This window comes from Cyprinodon tularosa, unplaced genomic scaffold (genome assembly GCF_016077235.1).
Source record: "Cyprinodon tularosa strain WSP-4 unplaced genomic scaffold, ASM1607723v1 ctg154, whole genome shotgun sequence".
NCBI lineage: Eukaryota > Metazoa > Chordata > Actinopteri > Cyprinodontiformes > Cyprinodontidae > Cyprinodon > Cyprinodon tularosa.
In genome coordinates this window covers 267,148-279,371 of record NW_024038375.1, presented here as the reverse complement: position 1 = coordinate 279,371, position 12,224 = coordinate 267,148, and the positions used below count along the sequence as shown (strand labels likewise).

The 12,224-nt window shown below is 37.2% G+C and overlaps 1 protein-coding gene across 3 annotated transcripts in view; it reads right to left on the bottom strand.

The window, feature by feature from the left end:
- Nucleotides 1-12,224, bottom strand: part of bsnb (bassoon (presynaptic cytomatrix protein) b) — a 122,825-nt gene that overhangs the window by 92,754 nt on the left and 17,847 nt on the right. For all 3 annotated transcript variants that reach the window (XM_038279856.1, XM_038279855.1, XM_038279857.1), the window contains exon 2: nt 10,687-11,077. In XM_038279856.1, the coding sequence (XP_038135784.1) occupies nt 10,687-11,077 (391 nt within the window). The remainder of the gene's footprint in view (nt 1-10,686; nt 11,078-12,224) is intronic.

Here is a 12,224-nt window from a genome sequence, read left to right as displayed (position 1 = left end):
AGAATGCCTTAACTTATTACATGCTCCTCATGTTCATTGTAGTCAAAGGTGTTACACCATAAAATTTAAATGCTAAAATCTAATCAAAAAGTTTTTTAATAAAGTATTTCTATCAGTAGTATGCATGCTTACATTATGAGATTATTGCATCTTTTTTATTTCTTGTTAGCACTGGGTATCCCTCTTGACTAAATCCTCCTTGCTGGGACTGTAAAGCAAATGCATCAGCATAAAAAATGTGTCTATTTGCCGTTAATGTAGAAACTGTTGCAACCTGATATCTAATGTTTTTTATAAATTGATTTTGACCCGTCAGATTTTCTGCTAAATTTTCTAAAAAAAATAGACTATATTTATCCACAAAAAAAAAATCTGCAGCCAAAGGTAATCATTCAATGAGCAAAAACTAGAACCAGATTACTGTTTTTTGTTTTTTAATAGAGATCCAGTAATAACTCAGGTTAGTATCAGGTTCAGAGAACAATTGTCTAACTAATTTAGAAATGAATGTCAATCAAGTTCACGTTTCCATAATGAGAAGTTACAGGCGCTTAAAAATGGTAAATGGCATGTACTTATATAGCGCCTTTTTTCAAGTTAGGAGACTTGACCAAAGCGCTTTACACTACATTTATTCACCCATTCACACACACACTCACACACTGATGGTGGCAAGCTACATTGTAGCCACAGCTGCCCTGGGGCTCACTGACAGAAGCGAGGCTGCCGTACACTGGCGCCACCGGGCCCTCTGACCACCATCAGTAGACAATGCAGGTGAAGTGAACCGTCAACCCTTCAATTTCAGGGCAAACTCCTACATCCAACGCCACTGTCGATGGATACTAAATACATGAATATATCTAAGAACATTAGAGAGCATGTAGGAGAAAATAAATCTGAATAGTTTTAATTAATGCTTTCATCAAGCTGTTATTTGTTCCCATATGCATGGAGAAAATAAATTAAAAGACCTGAAACAGGATCCGATTGGTAATGGGGTCACTAACAAAAACCTAAAACCAGAAAAACCAAAGGGCCTTTGTGTTTAAATCACAAGGCATTCTTGAAAAGTTTATAAGTAATCACTAATTGAAGATGGAAAAGAGACAACTCATCCCAAGCATTTTAGGCCTGAGGACTAAAACCTGAGTCGGATTAAAATCTGTTAAATGGCCGTTTTCAGTTATTGAGAGACAAAATTTCACTACTTAATTTCCTTTTTTTTTTTTTTTTTTGATTTTCAATAATAATTTTTATGGGTCGCAACAAGAATTGGAAATTGATTGAGAAATAAACCACTGGAGATGTTAACACCCACAACTTTAAAGCTATGGTTCTGTCATCTACCTAGGATGTGTCCAAAAGAAGGGCTGCAACTAACGATCATTTTGCTAATTGATTAATCTGTTGATTCATCTTTTTTAGATTTATCAATTAATAATTGGATAACAAAATGTCCATGATTTCATGAGTTTGTGCCCATTAATCTGCTGTTTACTCCCCTCTCGGACGCAATCTCCCCTCCCCTCTGGAGCAGCAGCACAGACTATTAGAAATGCTAACTGACAAAACGTATTTAAGGATTTTTGAATGACAGTGGCCAGTGAGCAAGGTGATTTTCCTCATGAGTCCAGAGGGAAAAGTGATCAAAAACCTAAGGTTCAAATGTTTAATAAGCCTCATAAGAAATAATTCCTTTAATGCAGTGTTCAATGTAATTCAATTCAGTTTATTTAAATAGCACAAATTCACAACAAAAGTAATCTCAAGGCACTTTACAGAGACAATTAGTTTTAGAAAATCACAGTAAAAGACTGGCTACAGTTTTTAACAGTTTTTAACATGTTCTGGCAATAAAAGAACAACGCCCGCCCCTTCACCACCTTGTTATACACTGTGGAGCAATGGATGTTATGGGATAATTCCTATTTTGTTGTATTTTCTGGATATATTTGAGTTCTAAGGTTTTATTTGTAGCCCTCTGTTGTCCTCTTGTTTTGGTCTTCTTTTCTCTAGCTTCTTTCTTGACTGCTCTCTTCACACCTGCTCCCAATCAGCTCGTTAGTGCTGGTTCCTCGTCTAACATCGTCTTACTCTGGCTCCTTGTGATTGTTTTCCCCTGGTGTCTCCATGAATTCCTGCCTCTGCATTTGGGTCCAAAACCACAACTAAACCCTGATATTATCAATCATTTTAATATTTGTTGGCATAAAATACGTCTTTCCGGAAAGATACTTTATGTTTCATTTGATCTGGGGCTAAACATCCCATATTTAATGTGTTTTTTTATGTGAACCATTCACCAGCAGTCATGACCCCAAAGAAAAAACTTTGAGGAACAACAATAAGCTGAAGCAGGTATAACCTAGTAGTTGGCTTAGAGAAGATCATCATCTATTGGTCTCCCCATGGACTTCTCTAGGAATAGTGGATCCCCACATTAACCACACCCAACCCAGATCGACCCCCCCATGTTGTTGGAATGATTTCATCGGGAACTACTTAAAAATATGCTTTAAACTACAAATGCTTGTTTGAATATAAAGGTTTTGGTTACTGGAAGGATCAATTAAAAAAAATCTGGATGACCTTAACATATATTTTGTGTCATAAGTTGTAGTTTGAGGTGGCCCTACATACCAAGACATCAAAAAATAAGTTATTTTGTTTGCTGTTTGCTAAATGAAGTATGTTTAAATACTCCTGATACCTACATGGATTCTTTTGTGGTGTAACCATGTGTTGTAGTATTTGCTAAAAATAAATCTCAGCTTGTTGGATTGTTGGGTCAAAAGGGAATAAAAACACCAAACTGAATCATGATTTCCTCAGTTAATTTCTTTGAATTCATGTGTTTTGGGATTGTAATCATCTTCATTGTGGAGGAACACCAAGCCCTGCGTAAAAGTTGTTTGTTTTATTTGTTAGCACATTTTCTGTTTTCTATTTTTCCCAGGTGCTGAATTGTTGAAGATTTGCTCTGCCGTGTTATAAACACTGCAGCTATTATGGTTAATTTATGATGATGGTTTTCTCTCCTTCTCTGTCTCCTCCTGCTGCCACATAGCTTTTTCACACTGCTCTCCTTTCAGCTGTAGCTTCTCAGGACCGGGCAAATGCTGCAGACAGAAGGAGGGTAGGCTCTATAAATAGAAATTGGACCAATTATAAAGCAGATGTTCTCCTGTATGATGGTGGGGGAATGGCGTCTGGGGAGTGTCTGTGGTATTTTCGCTATTTCTCCCTCTGTGCTCGTGTTCTCTGTTGTTTGAAGCCTGTCTTCAGACTGCCTCGCCTCTCTGAATCTCTAGCTTGCTCATACACAACAATATCTTAGACTTCATTTAAACTACATTTGTCTAAAGACTGAGCACATTCATTTAATTCTCAAGTTATCTCCAGGAGAATATTATCACATGTGAACAGAAGTCAACTGCAAGATTGCTTGCAGGTCTCAATTGTCAGACTAAATCTGTAAATAAAACAGTTCCTTTCAGCCTGACTGACAACCCTGTAACACACTGTGGCATATGACATCCATTTGTTACTTGTTGTTTACATCTGAGCTACATTCCTGTCTTAAAGTTGCTTGACATAATTCAGGAATAATCATCTCATTGCTACTCTCTAAATGCAAGGCTAGTTTAATTGTGGTAATTAGGGAGATATATAGCGTTCATAGAAAAGACTCAACCAAAGAAATATCTTTCCTGCAAGGCTGCAACGCTATCATCACATCAACATATTACCCCTGTTTGTTATATCAGTTATTATTTAGGCTAGCCTTAAAACATTCATTTTTGATACATTTTATAGTTAAAAACAGAGAGATGTTTGCTCAGTTTAGTCCTGTTTCTCTCCTTAACATTGGTTTGGGACCAGCGTTTAATCTAACTGATTGAATGTGCTCTCTTTCTTATTTTGACATGAAAACAAAATCCTTAACTGTTTCTTTCCTGGACAAAGCCATCCATAGAACGAGTTAACCGTCATCTTTCATATAACTGCTTTGTCTTTTATGTCTGCTCCTGTGCCCTTGAACCCCAGTTGCCCTCTACAGATGGCCGCTCACCCTGAGCCTGGTTGTTGATGTTAAATGGGACTTTTCCTCTCCGCTGTCGCTACATGCATGCTTGGTGTGACGGATTGCAGTAGAGTCTACGACACAATGCAAGCATGTCTACTGTTGCCACCTGTTCATCCAGCAGAAGCATGTCCTGCAAATCAATGACTTCAGACTGATCAGCTGGTTTTTCTTCATAGAAACTTTTATACCTATCCAATTACATTATCTGATTAAAATGTCCCTGAAAAGTGCCTCGAGAAGACATATGTTGTGATTTGGCGAAATAAAAAGAAACTGAATTTATGTTAGCTTCTCTGGAGGTTTGCTGTTTTTCTGGTGTGAGTGAGCTTCCCAGAGAGAATCTTTGCTGGTGGCTGGGCCGACCTGTTTTCTTGCACAACTGAGAACATTTATCAAAAGAGATGACTAGCATGTATATAAGGAGGCAAAGGATCATCTCTCTTCACCAGAGGATTACCCTGATGGCATTCCAGCCAAATAACTAAACCAGGAATATCCTTCTTGTTGAAAGTTTTCGTCTTGTGAATCTCTTTTAATGTGGGCTCTGTTATTGTTCCAGACAACCAGTGAACCTCAGTTCATCTCCGATCTTCATGGAAAAAGCTTTATCTGTGTTGAGCAGTTCTCAGTCTCAATTACCTGCTTGTCGCTCTCCAGCATAACGTCTCTTGCGATAACCAATGCTCTTGGGTCTCACTCATATTCCCCTCAACCTGTGTGGTACAGTCTGCAAAGCCCGCTGAATCAAACCACATACAGATCCATGCAACTTCCCCTTAATCTCTAAGCAAATCAATCAGTCATTAATTGTCCTCAACCAACTCCTTCCTGATCAGTCTTCTTTCTCCCCTCGGGCCAACCAGAAAGTTCAACTGACTTCCTGTGGTTCTCCACTTCTAGATTAGTGTTGCTTTTGTTAATAAAATTTTAGAATTCACTGGTGTTATTCTTCATGTGGATCAAAAAACAACAAACCAACACAATTTAAAATTGAATTGAGTTGTGATCTACAATCAATCAAAAATTTTATTTTTTTTTATTTTTGGGAGTTCATTTGGCTTGCAAAAAGTAATTGCAAACAGACAGACCTCTTACAAAGAACGTTATGATCTCTGACTAAACATGTCAGCAAGTGAATAATCCTGCCATAACTAGATTTCCTTGAAAGTCCAGAGATAATATTATGATCTGGGAAAGATTACAAAGATCTTTATGACCTTGAAAAAGTAATTCTTAAATATTTTGAATCAAGAGGACTTGTCTGTCTTCTCCAGCTGACCTTTTCCGCATGACTATCCAGAGCAGCCACTATCACAATAATCACAGTTCCAACCATCATTATCCTTGATATCATCACCTTGATCAGCCAATAATCAATTTAACTTCCAAGTGATGAGATACAGTAAAGCTGAGGTTCAGTCTATGTTAACAAGGTTATGGGGATAAATCTTCAGGTCTCCAGAGGCTGAGCGCTTTCCCTCAATGTCTCTCTTCCTTTCAGCATCTGTCCTGCTCACTGATGCTAAGCTGAAAAGTACCCACCTCCGCTGTTTTCTTTACTCCCTCGCTCTCCTTCAATCCCTGCCACGATCTATTCTCCGCTTTCTGTCTCTTGCTTTATTGTTGGGTTTTTTTCCATGTCCTTTTTATGCCTTTCTCGCCTGCTTTCCTTCCCTCTAACAATGGCAGCCTCCTGAGTTATACTACAGTCATGCGTAAGGGCACTCAAGCCTAAACACAGCCATTACCCCATATATTTACATAAACACTGCATTTGTTCAAAAAATATTAATATATTTTCGATAACTTGGTTTGTAAAAAGCCTCTGGCTGCTCCCAGAGCCTATAGGCCAGCTATACTAATGTTGCATTGTTGCAAATTTGCCAAATGACTCATTGAAGTTGATGTGAAACTTTGTGACAGATGACACAGCCACACTTGATCCACAGTAACACTGAGGCATGGCCTAATTCATAGGAAAGGGGCTTAATTCGGGATAGAGGCAAAAGGCTTTCTCAACTACCTGTTCATAAAATGGGCCTCAGCTCCCTTTTTTTTTACCAGCAACTGCGTTAAAGATGAATAAGGTCCAAAAACATTTTCAGGCCCAGTATGTATTAATATTGATACCCTTAGTATACTTCAGTGAGCCTTGGAGTTCTTTAGATTTGGTTTGCAACACTGCAGTCCATCTCTGTGCTAATTGCTAATGAAGACTACATTTCCTGACCTGGCTTGGCCGTTTACAGGTATCTTGGTTGTCCTTTTAGGGTATTTACCCACATCTTTTAATACCTTTCTTTCAGTATTTTGAAACCTGTAACTTGGTAAGTCCAGCCTTTAACCCGTGTTGTACACTAAGAAATCATTTTCTCTAACATCTATCTATCTTCTTGCCAAAATTATCCACATTCCTAACAAATAATATGTTGGAAATTATGACTTCTTGCTTTACAGTGTTTCAAATATGTGATACAAGAGGCCAATTTCTTCAGCAAGACTTCATAGATAGACTAGAGAAGATATTACTCAATTTATGAACTTTTTGGTTGATCTTCATAATATATCACCAATGAAATGCAATTCTACTGCACATTCAACGACCCAATGGAATATTCTAAGTTTCCTATTTAAATGATGCTGTAAACTGAATATTCGTGCACTGTATTAAAGATGTATATAACTGAATGTGATTGATATTTATGATTGAAATTTGTTTAATTAATTCCTGCCTTGATAAGATATTTGATAGGAAATAATGATGCAATAACTCAATATGATTGCTTAAAGTAGAAAACTTGATGTAAAAAGAAAATCCCAACCTAAGACCAATTTAGAATAATTTCCCAAAGCAGGCAGTGTGAAGAGACACTGAGAGGGACGGTGAGAGGTAAGACTGTGAATAAGTGGAAGGGTATAGGCCTGGTTTAGTATTAATTAAGAGACATTATGTATAGTATTTTACTAAGAGATAGATCTTTAAAATGCCCTTTTTATTTAACCCTTTATTACTAAAACAGTTTGATGAGCAGACTGACACCTCAGTAGTTCAGGGACAATACATTTACTGTATAAGCCTGTAGCCTGTTTTCCTGAATTTACTTTGGGTTAGAAGTTTTTGTACTGTTCAGCAAATGTGAAGTCAAGCGCGTCCATGTTGGATGGGTCCAACCTAGCAAGCAATCAAAGCATTATATTCAAGATGGATTTTGTGGATACTCCAAACTGGCCAGCATCCAGCTCAACTCAGACACCAATAGCAACTCCAGGTCAAGTGAACAAAAAAGAAATCTTTTGTGTTGAGAAAAAACAATCTTCTATTAATTCCCTTTTACATATATGGATTTATGAGAGCTGATTTTAAATTTACTAACTTATAAAAACATTAATTCGGGCCTCAGAGCTGCAAGGCTACAAGGTGACTAAGGAAGAGAAGTTGTTTATCCTATAAGGGAATGTTTAGGATAGAAAAAAGACTGTTCTCACTGTTTTAACTGTCAGTAATTATCTTGATTAATCATGCAGACAACATTCACAGCTTTTCTGTAGGGTTTAAGTTAGTGAGAGGGATTTCTTTCTAAACAGAACAGGGTAGAACATTGAGCTATTAGGGCTGCTAGGATTGTTTTGTTCTCTCTTTGTAAAGAAGGTTAGTAAAATGTCGACTGATTCAATTACCCTCTATTTTCTTTATTTAACTGAATTGCATATTTGAATACCTTTTTTGCTGGTACAAGTTATGAGAAGGCACAGAAGAGTGCTGCAGTTCTGTGTTTTGCCACAGGAGGCACCATCATTAGAAAATAATGCTTCTTTTAAACACTATGCTAATTAATTGGTAAAATCCTTACCCGAAAAAAAAGTTTGGATGGATGGGTTTGGATGGAACCTCAAAGTTCTGATGCAGATATCAACCAAACCCCTTCCAAAAAATATGGAAATTCTACTGCAGCAGCCCAAAAGGGCAGAACCTGGATGGTTTTAGGTCAAATACTGCAGAAATTACACAAACAAATCAACATTTACACAGAGACATATAGACAGAACCCTTAAGACCCCATTTATAAAGTTCACTATAAAAAAAAATCAAAGTTAATTTGGGGCATACCTACTCTTTGGTCCCATTCTACATGATACAGATGCTCTGTCTGCATTGATGATCAATCACTTATCTCTGCATGCCAAATCCTAGTAGATGATGAGAAGAAGGGGGACTTTTTTCCTTGGTTAGGGGATGTATTTTGGGGGGGGGGGGTCAGCTACTTATATGATCACTTGGAGCCTCTTTGTATAGAGAGCCAAACTGTCAGCATAAGATCATAAGGTAATCTTTAAGCATGGAGAAGAAAAAGAATCAAGCAATAAGTGTTGCACTGACCTGCAAATTATTAGCAGCACAGGGCGTGGCCACTGGTGTGAGCACACCTGAATTTCTTTGCCTGACAGACATTGTTGAGGGCATAAAGGATTCGTAGGAAGGCAGCTGCATAATCTTGCAAGTTGTGTGAGAGACTCATGCATCAAACTAACTGCAGAGAATTGAAGACTCATTGATGAAAAACTGAAGAGGCAGCTAGTAAGAAATTTGACTGTTATGTAGGATCCTACTGCTGCTGCTGTGTTTAATTTAGTGTGTGTATTGTGAGTGGAGTCCTCCTCGTTTGGTTTTTACAACTGGATTTGGAAATGGCTGCAGTAATGTTAATAATTTTTAGGATATGTGCATCAATGTTGTGCGTTATGGGGTTATATCGGATGATATTTATGCTTTTATATTTAGGCAAGGTGCAATATTGTAGTACATTTTGGTAATAGTGATACTTTTGATTAACTTATTCTTAAGACTCCTAGTACATTTCATAAGACTCTGTTATGGATATATGGGAATTAGATTTGTTCAATTATTCTCATTCCATTTATAATTTGTGTGTGTTCTGAATATTATGTGTTCACTAACTGTCAGGTCCTTCTGTCCTAAGGTCTTTACCTACCTGTTGTCTAAATGATTAATCACAAAGTGGGAAATAAAAACAAATAAAAATAGAAAAAGACTTAACTGCTCTCTCTGAGTAGATCCAGCTAGACTCTTAATATCATGGGTCCATCCCTTTCGAAAATGAAGGGTGCAGTTATTGAAACACTAGACAATAATAATTGTTGAAAATATTTACGTAGCAAATGTTACGTTCCTCATCCTAGTACACATTAAATATATCAAATGCAAGGGTAAATGATACAGTATTCAAAGTCTTCATCTTCAAGGAGGAATTATTTTTCTCTATCAATTTCATTTTTTCAAGTTTATCACAGTGATTTTTTTTTTTTCAGATACAGCAACATAGATGGCAAGATAGGACTTACTGTGACACCTGACCAAAGGTGGATGATCCAAGTCCAGACAGTAAAAGCCCTGTCTAGTTTCCCTTCATCCTGTTTCTTTAAATGGGTGAATACCCTAAAGTCTGTGTTGTTGGGCTGGAACTGTTAATGGTTGGAACTTTTGTCTGGACAGACTTTTTCATTGCTCGACCTGGATTGTCCTCCTCTCCACCTAATTTTTGGAAATAGCTACCAAAATATTTATTTTCCTAAATGTGCAACTACTGCTTTATAAGTAGTAAAATTACCAGAATTGTGGCAAGCACGGATTAGCAAAAGACAAACTTTATCTTGCCAACCCACACAGTGAGAAAGATAATAAGGGGGATTGCAGAAATTTTATATTGTCAGATTCTGTTACCACAATAAAGGATTAGCCCATTTCTAAATGAGAAGAGGAGTATCACTTAACATCATGTAAAGCCAACATTGACTATTTTGTGTTATATAACATGAATTAATCATACAACCAGATTGATGAATTCTTCTCTTTTTAAGACTCAGATTGCACTATTTCTTCTACATTAACACATCTTAAGAGTTGCAAATTATATTCAACAGATTTCAAAAATCAAGGCAAAGTGTTGCTAGAACAAAAGGTTCACAGCTCTCAGCCAGCATGGAACCGATCTCACATGTTCCCTCTTGTTCAGCTGGTGCATTACAGACTGTGAGGCCGTCAGAGCCAACTCAGCAACAATAGTCATCATCAAAACTGCATATCAACACTGATTAGAGCAATCGTTCCACAGAATGATAATTTAACCGCAGTATGCTTTAAAATACCCTTGTGCATGCAATACTACATTGATTTATATTTTATATATTATATAATGAAACTTTTAGAATCAACCATGCAGCAATCGGTATGTTTTTAACGAATAGAAAGCAAGGTAAAATACTGTTATTTGATTGTTCTCATGTACAACATTTTAAACATATTACCATCCTGGAAAATTACCTTTAACACATTTAATTTAAAACAAGATGATGTTTTTGTCATTTTTGCCAAAAAAAATATTTTGGCTATTTTTCTTTAATCATGAATATCCTGTTGTTCCAACCTTAGCACGATGTAACTTCTGTGTTATATCAAGTATTATATCACTAAAGTTTATTAAAAAATTTATAAAAACGAATGATTAAATCAATAAAACAGCAAAAAAAAAAAAAACTGCTTAAAAAAGTAAAATATCCCTTAAAAGGCTGCTGCCTACCTCTGTAAGATGAGGGTTGGGGTTGAAGCCACACTGGTTGCACACCATGGAGTGGCACTGTGTGCAGGTGTTGAAGCTGGGTTTGTCGTCCCCATTACCCATCAGGTCGGTGGTTTTGCAGACAGGACAAAGTTTGCTGCTGGGCATCGGAGCAATTTGAGGCACAGAATAAGGGGAAGTAGGGACGCTCCCACGGTCTGGGGATGCAGAAGGGGACCTTCCGGTTCTGCCGCCGCCCAAGTCGACCTGCAGATTCTTCCTGGACACATGACCCTGTCCCTGCTCCCCTTGAGACGCAGCATGTTGACTGGAATCGTGGAAGGCCAACCTGTCGCCCGCTCCGTGGGTGCTTTGCATTCCTGCTTTAGGCCCAGTGTCTGATGGAGGTTGTCTAAAGAAGGGTGGGAAAAAAGAGAAAGTACACATTAAGCGTACTTCTTTAAAGTTGTAAAAATAAGCAATAAGTTTTAAGTTCTCTGATTAAGATTTCAGCAAAAGAAAGATCTGTGTGGTTTTTCAGTCTAACAAATTCACATTGACTAAAATTCTCTAGAAGTTATTTCAGAGCAGTTCTGTCAAATGGCTGATAACTAAGCACTGCTAATTTGTCTTCACCTCAGCTAACCAACAGTCAATATTGCAGCAATACTTTTTATATTTCACTACACGCACTTTCATTTATTATTTAACATCAAATGCATCATAGTCAAAGTGAAACACATTCATTCTCCCTGAGGCATAGAAATAAGACAGTTTGCAGGATCTTTATACACAAAAATAATTCCAACTTTTGAATGAAAAAGGCTCCCCAGACTTAAGGGTTGAATGAATAAAATATCTGCTTTTGATTATAAAAGGCCACACATAGATATTATTCAGATTGCACTCAGTTTTTAAGCACAGCCTTGATTTAGTGAGACCACATTTACATGGAGCAGTTTTATCCTTGTCAGGTAATTAATCTATGTCCCATAAACGGGATAGAAAATAATAAGAATGCAAATAAAGTCTTTAAATGACGCAAGATGCCTGAAGGCCAAAACGGAAGCATAATCTGTTCCATTTGATTCAGTATAAATTGTTTTCCCCTTTTTTCTTGGATTTGCTGCTGATACATCCTAAATTTTTCCACTGTGGAAAAATATTCAATTATTCATTTAAATTATTTCTAATTGCACATTAAAGGTCCTGCTGCAGTGTAACTCATCTGGAAAATATGTTATGCTTGTAAATAGCAGTTTATTTGTTGATTTGTTGCCCATTGCAAAAGGCTTTTGTAAATCTGCCAGTTAGAGCTAAAAAAAAACATGCTCTTTTAAACTAAAAATAAGAACTTACCAGCCCTCATTCCGGCTTGGACATTGTTTGGACGTATTTCTCAACCTAGATGTTTGCCGGGTATTAATCAGGCTTGTGTCAGCATGCAGTGGCAAACATTTTGCATCATAACCATGCAGCTATCTGGGGTGAGTGAGGGAAAGATTGAAGGAGGCTGATAATAGGATGGAGCAATGGTGACAGTTTAGAAATTAGTGATT